This window comes from Mesoplodon bidens (genome assembly GCF_964165515.1).
Source record: "Mesoplodon bidens genome assembly, chromosome: 8".
Taxonomy (NCBI): Eukaryota; Metazoa; Chordata; class Mammalia; order Artiodactyla; family Ziphiidae; genus Mesoplodon; species Mesoplodon bidens.
The window spans coordinates 12210608-12228852 of NC_138165.1; the positions used below are offsets into that span (position 1 = coordinate 12210608).

The following is an 18245-nucleotide window of genomic DNA, read 5'->3' on the forward strand; positions in this document are numbered from 1 at the left end:
GCCCATGCGACACCACACCTGGCTCTTCCCCCACGGAAGTTAAAAGGAGGGCTAGGCCGCCCGAGAGCCGAGAACCTGACGTGCGTCGGCTCCAGCCTACGCCGAAGGCTTTGCCTAATTATTAATTGGTTACAAATGAGTTAATTACTATGTCGGCACCGTTCGCGATTTGCCTTCGCTGACGCCTTTTCAGTTTTCTTTGATGGTCGAAGCCGGCACCCCTGTGCTGTGGCTCCGAGGCTCCCCAGGCGGACGAAGGGCCGGGCGCTCAGTGCTGCTGCGCCCCGAGTCCCCCGCCTTTCTTCAGGACGGTTCCCGCAGCAGCAGGGGTGGCCGCGGCGTGTGGCAAGGGGCGTGCGTGCGTGTGTGCTTGTGCGTGTGCGCGCGCGCGCGCATCCCCAGCCGCGACACCACAGTCCTTCCTTCCCGGCTTTCAGGGCTCCGTTTGGCTATAGGGCTCCCGGTCCGGGTCCCAGCTCTGCTGAGCTGGACTGGGAGCCGCTCCTGTACTGGAGGGAAGGAGCCAGACGTTTCTGCACGTCTCCCCGGCCCAGCCCGACTGCTCCGCTCGGATCTACGAGCTCGCGTCTAGACCTAACTGCCCCCGGCTCCCGGGCAGACGAGCCCCGGACCCGGCGCACCTCCCATCCCAGACCCACAGCGGTCGCGCTCGGAGCGCAGCTACGCAGCCCGGGCCACAGGCTGACCAGCATGCCGCTCAACTGTCGGCGGCGCCACTACCACGGGTTGCTAGCGACGCCTGGCAACTTGGCGGGTTCGCGGACTGTCGCCCCCGCTCCCTCACCGAGACCCTGCGCGGCTCGGACCTTCCCTCCTCCCCAGCCCAGCTGCTTCTTTCGACCGCGCAGCCCGGGCATCTGCAGCCCGAGTCCCACCAACCCGCCGCTGCCGCCGCTCCTCCAGCAGCGCAGGGTTTGGGCACTTTCTCATCTAGCGCCCCTGGGCACCACTGCGCCGCCGAACTCCCGCCGGGCGACCCCTGCACCGCACGGGCGCGGAGGTGAGCGCCCAGCGGAGGCAGAGCGGCCGGCGGGTACACGGGCTGTGCGACCCCGGCCGGACGGCTGGCCGCTTCGTCTTCTTACCTTGAAGCAAGAACAGTCCGCAAAAAGTTGCCGCGATGCCGAGGACCCACATCCTCCCGGAGCCGCGGGGCCGGGAGCGGGCAGGCGCATCAGAAGCGGCGACCGCGGCGGAGGCTGTCCGGGCCGCGGCGGCTGTGGCTGCCGAGACTGCTGGGGCCCGCGCTGCCGCCGCCAAGACGAGCCGCAGGTGCCGCCGGCGGCGCCCGCATCGCCCGCGCCGGGGCCCCCGGCTGCGGGTCGCCGCTCCTCTGGCTCGCGCTCCCGGGCAGTGCCCGGCGTCTCCGGAGTTGGCGACGGAGGCTGAAGGAACTGCTGGCGATCCGGAGCACCCAAAAAAGTCTCGCCTCTCCTCCCCACCTCCCACTCCAGGCACCACGTGACGGCTGCCGAGTTGGGGTGGAGGTGGCGAGCGGGGAAGGCTGGGATAGTCTTTTCACGTGTCCACCCCCTTCCGATGGCCCTCCTCTCCCGCCTCCGCACGTCCCCCGGACTGGGACGCCTCGAGGGGGAGAGGGGGAGTATAGTTTTCGGAGGCTGGGAGGCTGGAGACTGGGGAAAGAGGGAGGAGGAGGGCGCAGCAGGTGCCGCGGCGGTCGGCCGGGCGCCGTCAGCAGGACGTAGGAGGCGGGGTGGGAAGACTGCTTGCCTCTACTTGCAGGGGCGCTTGCCCCCCTTCTCTGCGCTCCCCGGGGGCTGGTGGGTTGCCCGCGGCAGGGTCCGGTCCACCCGGCAGGGAGTGCGGGGCCGCGCTCCCGTGCGTCTGGCAAAGTTGCACACTCGCAGGCTCCCTAGGGTATCCGGTGCAGCAGCGCCTTCTCTTCCTCCGAGAAGCCCCTGGGCCGTTACGGGGCTCGGCTTCAGCTGCGGCGGAGTGGGCGGGGTGGGCGGGGACCCTGCCCAGCTCCGCGCGCTCGGCCCTCGGTTCGTGTGCCGCGCGCACCGCTGGAGGGTGCGGAAGCCTAGCCTGGGAGAGGGCCGCTCCGGGGACAACCGTGAATGAGCTCCCACTAGAAAGCAAATTGGGGTGAAGACGAGAGCTGCTCTCCTCCATCCCCTTCGTCCCAAAGGCCGGGCAGCTTCCTCCGGCTCTATTCACGGCGTCCTCTCGTGTACCGCGCCTTCCCAGCCCAGGACTCGGGCACTGGCACACCCCTCGCCGCCTCCCCCCACCCCATCCCCCCTCTCTTGTACAGGCGACCCACCTGGAGTACTCCCGGAACGCCACCTTGCTACGTTGGCCTTCCTGGCCGCCGAGCCCTGCCGCAGGTGGTACGGGAGCCCGCTGGCCCGCCCGGAACGCCTGGGAGCCTCCGCCCCCAATCCCGCACGTTCCCACGCCTGTCCCCCAAATCCCTAGGCAGCATCCATTTCGGTGGAAAGGGCTTCGTAAGCTTCGCCCCTCTTTACCTCCTTCTACTCGGGCCTCCTCTCTTAGGAGGAGGAAGCTCTCTTAGGCCGGGATGCTGATCATTTATTTCCCTATCCTAACAGCAGAGCGGGTCTGGAAAGGGGCTTCAATGACTTTCTTGTCATTCCTCTGCAGAGATCGTTCCCTATCTGCCTCCGGCTCCTTCTCTCCCTTTGCACCCCTCTTCCTCTCATTTCTAGTTGGTTAACCCCTCAGGGAGACGAAAATGCTTTGACCATCACTCGCTTGTCTGCAGACTCGAATTTTACAATTGGCTGAATTACTGTTTCTGGAGGAATAGGGCCAGTTTGCTTATTAGTCTGTTTATTCCTTCGGGGAATGCGTCGTTGGAGCGCGTGTGAGATTCAGATAACTAATTGCGCCAAAGGGTCTTTGAACAAGTTCTTCTAAGCTTTCAGAGGGTGCGATTGTGATACGACGTTTATTCAGAAATGAAACAAAAGAATCTTAAAAAGTCTGAAAGACAATGACATAATTTTCATTTAAGACAACAAAATTCAAATATAACAAATTGCACAAATTAACCAAATAACACTGATCATACAATACTCTTTAAAGAAACAAGTGTGTACTAAAGTATCCATATAGATCCTAAAAATATTCGTTATGCCTAGTTTACAAGCTCCTGTACAAAAGCAATTATAAATAGTTCGCATCTAGAAAAAATACACGGTAACCTTTAAAATAGAATTTATCCTTACATATAAACAGACTTCGTAGGAAAAAAGGATATTAAAAAGTAAGAAGTTTTCATAGCACCAACCATTTTATTTTTTACAAAGTGAACATTGCAAACAGGAATTTACTTTGATTTATAGATTGACCAGGTTTTAATCAAAAGAGCCAGAAGAGAAAAATGAACAAATAATGTTGAGAATTGCAGAGAACCACTAAGTAGAAGAAGATGTAAGGGAATGATGGGAGGGAAAGTAGAATTACATCGTTTCTGATACATATAGCTTCTGATCAGTGTCACACTTGAGTACCTTCCTTTACAGTTTTCAGTAGAAGCAGAATTATACTTATTACTAGAACCTGAATCTCTCTGGCAACAATTTGGAAATTGCACTGGGATTAAAGTTTCTATCAAATTGAGATTATGAGGTGGAGATGAGAGAGCCCTCTGGTTTTTCGGCAGGCCCTGTTTTCTGTTTCCAGAGTGCACCCACAAACAATTTGAGGGCTAGGACAGTGACCTGAACAAAAACTGGAGTTGGAATTTTTCAAAAATATATTATCAACTTCTAAGACTTGGGCATCATTTCAAGAGCATGGCACTGATTCAATTTATTGCTGTCTTTTAAATTTTATTTTTTGCTACAAATATAATTTCTTTTCCAAAAAAAAATTTTACAACTTCTGTACAACTTCTTTTTCAAAAGAAAAGTGCAAAATTAAGACTTCTGTATCCTGGGTGTGTTTACCTTGAATCCTCATGGAACACAGCAAGTAGAGACTATCTTTATTGCCTTGTCAGGGAAGTAAGCTCCAGTGGGCTGCCGGCTGTGAATCTGACAGTGTCGGCCCTGGTACTGCAATAGTTTATTTGTTGCCATCTCTACCTGCCCCGCTTCCCAGCCCTGTTTCTTAAGTGCTCCATTTCCAGCTCACTAAGGGGAAAAAAAGTCCTTTACACATCATTTGAACCCTGACTTGCACAGGAAGAGAAGCTATCATATAAAGAATCACTCAAAGATTCCAAATTGTCTACCCCAGGCCTATCAGAGTTACTCAAAGAGGCCTCTTCAGTTTTTTCTTTTTCTTCCTTTTGTCCTTCAACCTTGTTCAGAGAGTTCGTCTCTTTTTCTAATAAGATCACAGTATTGCCGTTGTATTTATTGAATGACTCCAGGGAAATTTTACATAATCTAGTCTCAGGATCTTCTCTTGTTTCTTCAACTTGTTTCAATTTCTGCAATAAAAAGAGGAAAATATTAGAAACCTATTTCTTTGCAAAATCAAGTTATTCTATCCAATATTCAATTATTGTCAGTATAAAGTACAATTTAAAGGGATACAGGGAACCTACAAGTCTTTAACAATCTTCTAGTATAATTTAATGTAATAATAAAGCCAATTTTAGGGATAAATCAAGACTTTAATCATTTTACTGAGATAAATAGGTCCCAATTTGCAAATCAGTTAAGTGCCACTTAATTTTAAATGGATCCATCTAAAATTTGTTCAGGTAAAGTGCCTTATTTTTCTTAATCAAAGTTTCAAACTCCTTTCTTTTCTTACTAAATATTATTAGTTGTCCTGTTTCTAAATATGGATAGGGACTGAATTTCAGCCAGAAATGACAGTTCTATGCAAAAAACAAAACAAAACAAAAAACATGCAATCCCTTAAACTGCCATAAAATTTAAGTACACATTAAACTTGTCAGATGCATTATCACGTGTGTATTTTGTCCCTTTACGAGTCTTATGCTATTTGAAAGAGATCCCAGGTGTGAGGGTGTAGCTTCTTCAAGGCCCAAGGGCTTAAACATCATCGTAGCAGGTCTGCACCCAAGTAACCTCGCCCTCCAGGAGGTTCTAGTAAAACCAATGTAAACAGGGATATTTATAGGCTGTTACTGGTAGTCTCTGGGACTTCATAAAACACTGCAGTCATATTCGATAATTACTGCAGGTAAACTCTGTAAACATGGATATATTTACTTGCTCAAGTGGCTCCTGAGGTCTGAGGTGAGAGGGAACAGGAAGGCATACATGCACAAACTGCAAGGGCGGAGGTGTTAAAGCCACTAACCACATTTCTCATTTCCTTTTCCTCTTTCAGGCAAAAATTCCATCCAGGGAGAAGTAGGAACAGGGCCATAGAGATGATAACAAGAGCTACCATTTATTAAGCATCCACCACGTAAAAGACACAAAGTATTTTATTTATAAACCCTTTTTCACAGACCTGTAAGTTACACATCCCCACTTCAGAGAGAAGGAAAACAAGGCTCAGAGTGACAGGGTCACTTGCCCAAGGTGGCTCAGCACATGATGGAGAACAGGATTTGAATTCCTGTCTGGTGGCCTTCCACGCTCTTGTAATAAAGGACAAGATGTCCTGTATGGTTTGTTTTCATTTTGCCATCCACATATGCCAAACCATCTCAACTGCTACTGTCCAAGGCCCTAACATAGGCAGTTCCATCCCTCCCTGCAACATTGCTACAATGGATGTTAAAGGTACAATGAGGAAATTGTGTTTGGATCTGGGCAAAAACAGACATAGCCAAAGCCTGTGAATTCTCACATGCTAAATATTTAATAGGAAGAGAAAAGAGAAAGATACAGAAGTGGATGGTTCCGGTGTCCCAGGAGCAGGCTCAGACAGCATTTCTCTCTGTGCTGTGGGGAAACGGTGTAATTCTACGGGAATACTTGAAAATCAACCTTGAAGTGATGCTTATTTCATTATACTGTTAACGTACAGGAGCATCACTCACAGAGCAAATTTTCAGTCTGAAATGGCTACCTCGAAAGAGCTGGGCTGAGGAACAGATTCCTAGGTGATTACAAAAAAGTGGCTCCATAATTAGGAACGACTCCAGGCAGGAACCCCTTCTCATGGCGTGCCAATTCTGAGCATTCTTTAAAAAGAATTATTAAAGTACAATATGAAAGATACATGGAGGGAGGAGGAAAGCTTTGATTGTACCAAATGTAGGTAAATGGAGGCCATTCAATGCAATTTCCTCCTTACCTGAATATCTTCTCCCTTTTTCTTTATTCAAGAACTTTTCCTTGCCTATTTCTGGTCAATGTGCATCTCAAGTTCATCCAATAAACACTCACTAGAGAGGCAGGTGGAAGGTTTTGGTGCTGAGGATACACAGCTGAATAAAATTGCGTCCTGTAGGAGGGGAGTGAGGCCCTGGAGGCAGGCGGACTTGAGCTTGAGTCTCAGCTTTGCCCTTTCATTGGCTGTGTAAGTGCCCAAGAGCACCCTTCCTCAGGTCAAGTTAATAAGACATACCTTGATTTCAGGATTGCTGTAAGTATTAGAAGCAGGACACCTGAAGACCCTGACACATAGGAGTAGGTGCTCAGTAAACGGAACAATAAATAATAGTAAGAGAGCATTCTTATGCTACATCAGTGGGTCTTAAACTGTGCTCTCCAGACACCTTGCAGCATCAGCGTCACGTGGGAGCTTGTTAGAAATGCAAATTCTCGAGTCCCGCCCCCACTTAACTACATCAGTAATGCAGCGTCCCAGAAAACGTTTTTAACAAGGTCACCAGGTGATTCTGACACATATTAACATTTGAGAATCACTAGTCTAGAAGAACTTGTAGGGGCTTCCCTGGTGGCGCAGTGGTTGAGAGTCCGCCTGCCGATGCAGGGGACACGGGTTCGTGTCCCGGTCCGGGAAGATCCCACATGCCATGGAGCAGCTGGGCCCGTGAGCCATGGCCGCTGAGCCTGTGTGTCCGGAGCCTGTGCTCCGCAACGGGAGAGGCCACAGCAGTGAGAGGCCCGCGTACCACAAAAAAAAAAAAAAAAGATGTTAGAAGAACTTGTAGTCTTGGAGGGGAGACAGGTGAAAAGTATAATTCAGTGTATTCAGGTAGTGATAAGAAAAGGATTATTTACCATGAAAACACCCACTGTCTATGGGACACAAATAGTGCATCTTGTTTTCTAAATGTTTCCTGCTTGTAGGTTTGGTTCTTCAATGAATTATGACAAAGGCCTACATTGGCTGGGGAGGCGATGGAAATGAAGGAATGGCCCATTGTAAGAAAAATCACAGGCCTTCTCGGTCTTCCTTTTATTTTCACAGATTTGATGAGGGGTGGGTACCGAAATATTTCTGGACTATAAGAACCACATCAGTGTAAGAGTGACAGTGGGGACACACTGACATTTAACCTCAGGGTTGGGGAGCTATAGAGAGTGGTGAGGATTGTGGCCAGCTCAAGAGTACGTGCCTCCTCTAAAGGCAGGAGCAGCTATTTAGACCTAGCTCATTGCAGCTGTGCAGAAACGTGGGCCCAGGTCTTTGATTTTAAAGGTAAGGCCATGAATCTCGAACAATATTTGCTTATACTTAAAATCCTCTAATTTTAATTAATTGCTTATACTAAGAAAAAAACAAATCAATAATAACAAAAATAACCCCCACTATTGTATGTCAAACAGCAATCTTTGCTGTTTGTGTGAACAGCACAAACAGTGTGTGAACTTCTGAGCTAGCGATCATGTTTTATACTTATTTTTATGTCCTAGATGACCCCCCTCATCCCCGTTCTCCCATCAGCTTTCCCCCTAAAAACCAAGCCCAGTGCTCATCGTCAGTAGATTCTCGATGGAGACTGGATGATGGACTCGGCTTTCTCTACCATCAGTAGAGTCTCAACTGTTGGTTGGGATTTCTCCAGTGGTCCTGCCAGCTAAGAACAAAAGCACGGAAGTAGCTTACTTCCCTGCCTCGAATTAGAATGATATATATATATTTTTTTAAAAAAATTTATTTATCTATTTATGGCTGTGTTGGGTCTTCGTTTCTGTGCGAGGGCTTTCTCTAGCTGCGGCGAGCGGGGGCCACTCTTCATCGCGGTGCGAGGGCCTCTCTCGTTGTGGAGCACAGGTTCCGGACACACAGGCTCAGCGGCCATGGCTCATGGGCCCAGCCGCTCCGCGGCATGTGGGATCTTCCCGGACCGGGGCATGAACCCGTGTCCCCTGCATCAGCAGGCGGACTCCCAACCACTGCGCCACCAGGGAAGCCCCAGCCTTGCCTCTTTATTGGCTTTAGAGCGGCCAGCAGCCGGACTCCCACTTTCGGTAACAATAGTGCACATCAGTTTGCAGCAAATGTATGTGAAGGTGCTTTGAAAACTAATCATGGTAATAACAGCATTTAATTGAGTGCCTGCTCTGCACAGACACTCGGCTAAGCACGTTGCATGGATTATCTGTTTTCATCCTCATGTCAATTCTATGGGGCAGGTGTCATTTGTTATCTTCATTTACAAGCAATCAAGCCTGGAGAAAGTTAAGTAACTTAAGGTCATGGAGCAGTATGTGGTGGGGTCTGGATTTGGACCCAGGCAGTCTGCCTGCAGAGCCCAAGTTCTTAACCTCTATCGTGGAAAAGAACTTCACAAATATCAGCCCATATTACCTTTAAGGGGAGCATCTGAAATAAGAATCACAGAACAGCAACAATAATACTAATGGTAGCAAACCCAGTAAAGATTCCTGAAGATTGTGTGGGTTCCATAAAACATTGTCATTTCCTTTGTATAATGTGCTTCATTGAAATTATGATAAAATTAATATACTACACTTGCCACCTATAGGTGGCAACAATTGTACAGTTCACTTTTTGGTGGGGCTTTTCACTGCACCTGGGAACAAAAGTAGGGCTCCAAAGGGTGAGAATGTATTTTCAAGTTTAAAATAAATAGCTTTGCTCATTCTTAAATATTTTCCTATCTTTCGTGTAATGATGACACTATTAACAATAATTCAAGCAAGAAGTAGATAGTGACCTCTTCTCCAGAAATCCCTTAGTAATTATACCTTAACTAATTTCATTCCTTGTAGTCAAATAATCAATCAATCAAGCCAATCTACTATATGAATAATCTGTGTGAATAATTATATGGTCTTGATTCTCAGAGACAGTTTCATAGAAAAGGAGAGGGGGCTCTTGGAATGCTTTTGAAGGGTGAATGGTATTAAGATATATAGTAGGTAAGAAGGAGTGCATTCCAAGAAATTTCCATTTCATGTGCCCCTACCGCATCTGTAGACCATTCTATAGTCTATCTCAGGTCTTGTAGTTGCCCAGATAGTCTATCTCTTGCCCTTTAAGATTCTATAACGGACAGAATCACTGTAAAGACAGAAACACAGAGCTATGCCTATCCCAAGGGGTTCCAAGAATTCCAGCCCAGACTCAGGAAAGTATCAGCCCAGAAACCTGGGTTATAAATAACAAATAGTTTTTATTTCCAAAGAGCTTTCCCATCTATGATCTCACTTTTCTCTTACATCAGGCTGGAAGGTGAGGGAGGCTGGTGTCAGCTATACTTTACATGGGGTATTTATGGGATTTGTGGTTCCCACAAATTCAAATTCAGGTGAAATTAGACCTGGAAACTTGGTTTCCTGATTTTCAACACAGAAACACATACCATTTTTCCCCCATAGTCAACAATAGAGATTCTGCCTAGACCAATAACCTGAACACAAGGAAGGATAAAACAGAAGGTGACACGTGCCCTTGTCATAAGGAAAAGATGGGGAAAATGTATAAGGTGATACAGAAAAACTCAAGTGATAAACCAGAAAAAAAATATACTCATGATGAGACCAGCTTCAGAGAGACACATGTTAGACATGTATAGCCAGAAACTCCTGCCCACAGCAGGGGAGAAACAAGTAGCAAATGCATGAACTTTCACAATGGATTAGTGTTCTATGATGAAGGCTACTCTTATTATTTCATGTAAGTTTCCATCTGTTGATTATATCTTGAAAATTTTGGTTAGTCTGTCTACTGTAAAATGTCAGCAGGAGATTCAGATCTACCTGTGGAATTGAAATGCAGCATCATTCTTCAGCTGGGCACTAATACTTGCAAAGAGGACTAGAGCTCTTAGCAAAAATTAATGTAAACAGTATCTTCATCCACATGATTTCTTATTTCTCTATTGCTATAATGATTCACTGCCAATCAGTTCAACAAGACATGTGGTAGGAAAACAATAGCTACATTTATAAAGTGTTTTTACTATGTGTCAGGTACTGGGTTGAATGCAGTGCATGAATTATCTCATTTAATCCTTACACCAACCCTCTGAGACGGTACTATTTTCATTCCCATGATACTCACAGGGAAATAGAGAGTAGAGAGGTTGAAATATTTAGGCCACATACACATGGCTAATAAATTAGGGAATCAGGACTTAAGCAGGAGAAGCCTGCTTCTCAATTGGGATTTTAATCACTACGTACAAGACCAGGTATTTGGAAGCCAGTGTTGCGTTCCTGGCGCTGTGCTAATTAGCCGTGTGACCTCTCTGAACCTTAGTTTATTTACATTAAAGATTTTTTTAAAAAGAATCTTCCCACTCTATAAGCTCCGTGACTCCAAAATATTCTTAATTGTGTCTTCTATGCATCTATTATTGGAATTTCAGGTAACACAATAAACGCTTCTCTTCCCCACCTTAGTTCTGAATGAACTGAAGAAAGAGATAAAAGAAAAAGGCTGATGGGAGGCTAAAATATCAGCTTTATTACTGAGAAAGCTTATAGGGAGAATGAGGTTTCTATCTTCAAAGAAGTGAGTTTCTTAGCAGTGGTCTAGAAGCAGACAGGCTTAGACTGGGCTGGCAGCCCTGGGCTGGGAGCAGGTCTTCTTAAACCTACAACATGAGCGTTGCTTCTCCAGCCAGCCTGACTCCTGAGAGAGGGCGGGGAGAACAGGAGATGGGCTTAAGCTTTCCCTGTTCCCTTCCTAAACTTGCTATTTATTTTTTATTTTTTTATTGGAGTATAGTCAATTTACAATGTTGTCTTAGTTCCAGGTGTATAGCAAAGTGATTCAGTTATAAATGTATCGTATCTGTTATTTTTCAGATTCTTTTCCCTTTATAGGTTATTACAAAGTATTGAGCATAGTTCCCTGTGCTGTACGGTAGGTCCTTCTTGTTTATCTATTTTATATATACTGTGTATCTGTTAATTTGCTAAACAAGCCACTCCTCCGTCTCCTGAGAAGTGAATGAGCGGAGCTTAGAGACACCAGGAGTGTTATCCTAGGGAACTCCTTCCACATGGAAAGAAACACCCCTGAAACTGGGAAGAAGTATCAGCATCATGCCCCTACCATAACCCAACATTTCTCATTATGCAGATTTTAACCAAACAGTCATATATGCAGCGGGGCCAGGAAGAAGCGGGAAAATTTGGAGACCACAGGGAGTTGGTTTCGGCACAGAAACCTCTCCGTGGGTGAAGCAATGGGAGTAAGATGATTTAGCGGATGAGAAATAGAGCCAAGCTTCCATTTGGAAGCAGATGGATCAAACAGAGGAGACGGGCTGGCTAATCCTGAGCTTTGAGTTGGAGCAGAAGGTGTGATTTCCCCCATCCCTCTCCTGATGTGCAAATCTTGGGCACTGGAAAGATGATTATGTGTTACGCTCTTGTGGGAATGGGGAGGAAGTATTTTAATCCTGGGTCTCTTAGTTGAAGATCTGTGCACATACAAAGTCTATGTTAAGTGACATTGGCTGGGGGCAGGCCAACCTCAAGGAAAATGATGCAGCTCAAGCCATTTCTCTTTCCTCAGAGGCACAGGTTAATCTCTTCTTTAATGCCACCACTTACTGTATTCCTGGTGGAGCTACTTTCTGAACGAGACATAAAAATAGATAAAGTGACCTTTGGTAACAGGGAAGACCCTCCAGACTTTTCTTGAGAGTTGTGGTGTTGACCCTGCTAACCGGGTCAAATTCCAACTTGGATAATTACTTTCTCTCAGTGTTCAGTTCCCTCTATTACCTCAACTGGACACATTACTCTTCACTTGCCCTTCTGAAAAATTAATGTGACAGATAGGTAATAGAGAACTGTTCTCTCCACCCAACCACACACTGGGAGATACGATGCTGCACTTGGGGCACTCTGTTTCCTTACTGGGTCCCTGAAGATCCTCAGTATCTCCAGGGCAAACTGGTTTTATTAGGTGAAAGAGTAATTTTCAGCTGAGATGTGCTTTTATGACTATATTATTACCTGTATTGCTGTCCCTTACCAGGATCAATGACTTTCAATGACCTCTGCTAGAAGCCCTGAACCAGAGGGGAAAAATGAGTTTACTTTTTGGAAAACAAAAAAAACAAACAAAAAAAACAAGCAGAGAGACGTGCGGTAGGAAGCTTAGGGTCATTAGAAAATAATATATCTTGCGGAAAGGAAAAGAACTTAGCTTGGAGATAAACAGTGGCTGCAAAGGACATTTAAAGACCAGATCAAAAGGCCGGAAGGAGAAGGAAGTCACTTTAAGGATATGGAAAATGGGGGAGATGTGGGACCGGGTCCCTCAGCGGGAAGAGAAAAAAGGAACATAAAGAAAACCCTAAACTTTGTTTATGACAGAGAAAGGCATTTGCGAAAAGGAAAGGCATGTAATCACAATTGGGCAAAATGATTGAACATGATGAACATGCAAAAGACACATTCATGACTTCTCTAGTGTTAGTGCCATCACGTGAAATGCCCATTTGAAAACTTGTATTTTTTTAATTTTTGTTTTCTAGGAGGTGGATGGATCCACAAATTTAATTTAAAATATAGGTTAATCACCTTAAGGAATACATCAGATTTGATCACTATTGGTCAATTTCTCCAAAAGTAAAATCTGCACTGTTTCACAGTGACCTAGACTTGGGGAAACAAGCCAGCTCATGGATTGTATGATTAGCTTAACTAAATGTAACATGCTTATTTGTGTTGTCAGATTTCTTTTTCTTCTTCCAGCATAATAATATTAACCAAAATGTTTATTTAGGAATGAGAATTGAGCAGGTTCTGGGCTGGAACTTCTAAGTCTGTTCATCTTAGTGTCAGGCTAATGATTCCAGCTAATGAGAGTGTGGGTACCAAACTTTTCTGGCCTTTCATTTACAGGCACCATTATGGATAAAAATAAATTCATATGCTACTCACTTGCCTTAAAAGATTGATTAGACTTTTTTCTTTGACTAACCTTTCCATCATGTCATATCTTAAACAGGATACCTATCTGTCCAGCGAGCTTGGCCATGCCTGGCTTAGATGTCAGTGTATTTGTAGCATGAAGAGCCCATGAACCTGGTCAGAGGAAAATCCAGCATGAAGGGACCATTTGTGTATCCTAGTACCACAAAGCTATGTCTTCACCTCGGAGTGATAGAGTTTGGGCTACTCTTTCAAGAAAAAAATAAAACCCACTTTTTAGGGGGGATTGGGTGAATGTTAAAAGAAAGTTACACTATTTTTTTTCATGGATGTTCCCCTTCCAAAGGAACATCTCCAATATCACCATAAGGGTGGACATCATAAAAATGTACCTGAAAGGGCTAAGTTTTTATTACGAAGTACGCTGTGAGGGCCCAAACCAGGGAAAAACATTCTGTATTACTTATTAACCTATAAGTAATGAGGCAACCTGGAATTCTAACAGAAGTTGGTAGACCCTTTGGGGGTCACAGTGCACTGTGGTATCCAATCTATTAGGTGCTTTGCAATAGCCATGGAATTCAGTGAGACTGAGTGCTAAGGGTCATCCAGAGACACATGGATGTTTGTGGATGTAAGAGTGTTAGCTCTACTCGGGTTTAAGCTATTCATCTCCCAATGTAATTTATGTTTCAGCTCCAGGGACAGTCAGCCTTTGCTTTGGATAAAGTTATTTCCCAGGGATATCTGACATATGGAATCCCGAGAGTCAGAGCAACTCAGAATCAGTACCAATTTATTGATCCTTATTCTAAAGAGAAGATTCCTTGGTGGAAATCGTTCTAAAGATTTAGAAACATGAAGCTTTATCTTGTGTGCTGCACACAACTGTAAGATGCTCTTATTCCTCATTACCCAGTAAGCACTGGGGGTTCTAGAATGGAAGGGTGTGCTAGTTGGGAGAAGGCCAGTGGGAATCCATTTGTTTGTTCTGGATGCCATCCTTTGCCACAACATGACACTGACAATCACTACTTCAACTCTGGACCTGGATTTAATAAATAGTTAAATAGGGATGACACTGCTCTTGCAACATCATTTATTTGTTCAAGAGATATTTGTTGAGCCCCTTCTACATACAGGACAGTATTCTAGACGCTGGAGATAGAGAGGTGCATGAGACAAAGTTACTGCTCACATGGAATGTACGTGCTAAGGATTTTTTATTAGGATGTCAATAGGGAACAAAGCTTCACATGTATCAGGAGATGAATCCCTGAGAACTGTTAGGCTAGTCTGCCAGCCTACTATTTGGTCTGATAATGGCATTTAGAACACAAATATCCTGTCAAACTCAAAGTTCTGAATGTGCCCCTTTACCCTAATCCTAATTTTAAAATAATTCCTTAACTTGCTTATAGCTTCTTTGGACCTCCTCCCATTTTCAGTCTTCAAGATCATTCGGGCAAACGTTTTCCATAGGTTAACTAATGACTATTTACATTCACCTTTCTTAATCTTTCTGGGCCTAGTTATCTCCTAAACTTAACAGGCTTACATTGGAATGTTTTCCCTTTTCTCTAATTCCATATCATGGTCAATAGTAACCACATTTTAGATCTTTTTTTTTTCTTTTTTCTTTTTGGTTATTAACAGCTGCTGGTTCTGTTTCTACAGTACCTAATCCACAAGGGTCTTTCTATGAATTCCTGGCCTGAATGGCCAAATTATCCATTTCAACCCTGAACTTATATTCATTCTATTATGTAGTCTCTTTTCCTATCAATGTCTCGCTTCTCAATTAGATGACACACTTCTGGAGGCCATGCACTAGGTTTGGTTCTGCTTTCTTCTTCAGATTCTGACACCATATCTTGCATTTCTTGGAGTTGCTGTTTATCGCCTATCAACGAACAAAGCCACGATTAGATCTGTTTTCACTACATCATTCCCCTTCAGAGCTCACAGACTTGTCCGAGATTTCTATAATGTCTGCTTTTCCATGATGAAGACGCATGTAACATAAGATCGTTTCTGACGCTCATCTGAGTTGTGAGAGCCTCGCTGCTTTCCAGTACCTCGATACACTAGCAGAGGCATGGTCTCGGGATTCTAGGGCGGCCTCCAGAACCAGGACGGTCCTTGGATTAATGGACGTCTGACTACTGTTTACTTTGGCAAAAGCAACTTCCTCTCTCTGTCAAGAGCAGAGACCTGTGGACTCACATCCTATGTGGCCATGCTGGTTGGGCAGCTCTGCTGAGCAACTGGGGTCTTCTTCTGCACCTCCAGGTGGGCTTGGCTTGTGGTTGGATGAAGCAGAAGCTGCCACCGCTTCCTGGAAACGCAGGAGCCAGAGCAGAAACAATAAGCTTCTGTCTTGGGGTGCAATGTTATTGCAAGGATCAGGCCTGTGATAAACAGTACCAGCACTGGCGCTACCATTTTGTTAAGTGTGTCCTTCAGCCAGCAAGTGCTGTCCTTCCGGTCTGAGCCAGTCCCAGCAATTTGCTTAAATTCAGATTCCTATCTCCTTAAGACAGGGGAAACCTGGTGATGTGTTTTGCTGCTTTTAAGTGCGAGTGTAAACAGGACAATGACGACATTCTTAGAAACGTCAGCAAGACTGACTATCTGGGTGATAGTCAGTGATATTACTGAGTGTATGAAATCAAGAAATGAAACTGTAAGGAGACTAAATTACAGCCACCTTTGGACAACATTCTAGTACCAGGCAGCATTCAGGTGCTTTTTATTCTCTCCCCGGCACCTGTAATATATTCAGATGACAAACTGACTCTTGCATTAAAGAAGAGATTATATTCATGAACTACCTAGACTGGCTTAATGCCACTTCACAAGGTTTACATCATCCATCCGCTACAATAAACATAAGCTTTATTTTTGTCTCACATGTGCAGAACAATTTAATGTTTAAATTAATGTAGGAGTGCAAGGAGCCTTGCTCCAAGTGAAGTATGCCTGCCCACCACGACCCTGTAAACACAACTTGATTGCGATGAGAACTAAAGATGGATCAACAAAAATCAATAGTTAATTGTGTAACTCAGGGTCTTTCATTTCAGATCTAATCTGTAAAGAAGGTCCAGGGGATGTCTGCTTTTAATTTTCTTAAAATATTATTTCAAACCTTTCTGTCAGGCAAAGGAGTTCACGGGGTCTTTGCGTCATTTCCATAAATTATTTGGCTTATGAGTGGTCAAGGCCATATTGATCGCTCGGCCTCTCCAGTTTTCATGTTAAAATTCAGTATCTTTATCACTCAAGCTGCCTCATTCTGGGTATCTGGCTTGCACTGATGCCAAACAAACTTTATTTCAAAAATAACCCAGCATAATAGGCGTCTTGGTACCAGACATGGGGGCATGAGTCATGTTATAAGCTACCTTTGGTCTATTTCATGACACTATCCATAGCAGTTAAAGGGCTACACAACCACGCCATCTCCTATCAGCAAAATATATTGTGCTGTGAAGATGCACGATTTTGTGTGACACGGCAAGACATGTAAGGTCGGGTCGAGCCCGTGTGGATGAATATGCCATCTGTTCCAGCATTCCCAAAGGGACCAGAAGGACGGGGTGATGTTTGAATAGGATCTAAAAAAACTCTTCCAATCTCATTAGCCCAAATGGATGAGAAGCGAAGGAAGGCAGGGAGGCCTCCTTTGCAAAGGGAACAGTACAATAACATCCAGAAGACCACGGGGTAACAGACGGACCGCCCTGACTCCAGTTATATTACAGCCGAGCTAAAAATGTAATCTTTGAACTTCTTTTCCCTTTAAAATGTAACCTTTCATATAATAAGTTAAGCCTTACTCTCTCTTACATATTGTTGGAAGCCTTCATCCATTTGGGGGACTGAAGGCAAAATCATTCTTGAAATAATGAATCATTTTTCTTTTGCCAGCTTGTCCAGAAATCCCATGATTATTTTACTGTTGCAGACAATGACCTTCTCAAAGGAGGCCTATCAAACACTCAAGATAAATAATGAGAGGGTCTCTCTCTCCTGCCTCAAGGAAAAAAATTGCTGAAAGGGAAAACGTCTGTGATGGCATCAAGATGTTCATCCCAGGATGGATGGCAGCATGCTTCAAGTGAAAAGGAACAGCACGTGTGTTTATGTGTGACCAGTGGCCTCAGTCAGCAGGACGCCTTGGGGGGACCTCGGGGGAGAAACACCCAAGCCCTCCACCCAGTAACACTGGAAACAAATGTTCTGCTGATGACAGGCAGAGAAAGCTTTAACCTCTTGATCTGTGAGCAAGTTAACTAAAGGGAAGGAAGCTCTAGTTAATGCCGCCTTCCAACAAGCTAGAAAACCATGGTTCTCATTTATCAGGTCCAGGAGCTAAGATGAATCATAGCAAATTCCACCCTTCCGCCCACATCCTTGCCTTCCCGCCAGGCAGCAGATCTGTAGCGGGGTGAAAGGAACCATTCTCTTGTTGTTGTCCCCATGGAGGCAAGGTCTTAGAAACCAGGTAGAGGTGCAGTTGAAAAGCCACCTTCCCATGATTCAGGCGCTTTGGGGATGCATGGGAGCCTGATTCTCAGGGCAAGAGTCATCCGTCCATCCTTTTATGGCTCTTGTACTTAAGTCTCTGTGGACCTGAACAAAGATCTGAACTTCAGGAGTAGCTCCAAGATTCCTTCCATATATGCCCCGTTAGTCTCCTTCTTCTTTTTTTTTTTTTTTTGGTGGTACATAGGCCTCTCACTGTTGTGGCCTCTCCCGTTGCGGAGCACAGGCTCCGGACGCGCAGGCTCAGCGGCCATGGCTCACGGGCCCAGCCGCTCCGCGGCATGTGGGATCCTCCCGGACCGGGGCACGAACCCGTGTCCCCTGCGTCGGCAGGTGGACTCTCAACCACTGCGCCCCCAGGGAAGCCCTCCTTCTTATCTTTGCTGAAACTCCCCCTTTTCCCCATAGATGGCTGACGGATGACCTGGTTCTAGACCAGAGGAAGACAATTCATTGCTGACGGAGCCACTGGGA

The 18245-nt window shown here is 45.5% G+C and overlaps 2 protein-coding genes across 6 annotated transcripts in view; both read right to left on the reverse strand.

Annotated features, from left to right (window-relative positions):
- Positions 1-1158, reverse strand: part of LYPD1 (LY6/PLAUR domain containing 1) — a gene marked incomplete at both ends in the record, with an annotated part of 50897 nt that extends 49739 nt beyond the window's left edge. The window contains one exon of the mRNA XM_081241775.1: positions 1107-1158. Within this exon, the coding sequence (XP_081097901.1) occupies positions 1107-1158 (52 nt within the window). The remainder of the gene's footprint in view (positions 1-1106) is intronic.
- A 2792-nt stretch (positions 1159-3950) lies between these two features.
- The window catches only part of NCKAP5 (NCK associated protein 5), a 1063262-nt gene continuing 1048967 nt past the window's right edge, over positions 3951-18245 (reverse strand). For 4 of the 5 annotated variants that reach the window (XM_081241961.1, XM_081241963.1, XM_081241960.1 and 1 more), the window contains exon 18: positions 3951-4447. In XM_081241961.1, coding sequence (XP_081098087.1) covers positions 4166-4447 — 282 coding nt within the window. In that variant the 3' untranslated portion in view covers positions 3951-4165. The remainder of the gene's footprint in view (positions 4448-18245) is intronic. The other variant, XM_081241964.1, reaches the window with a different exon arrangement.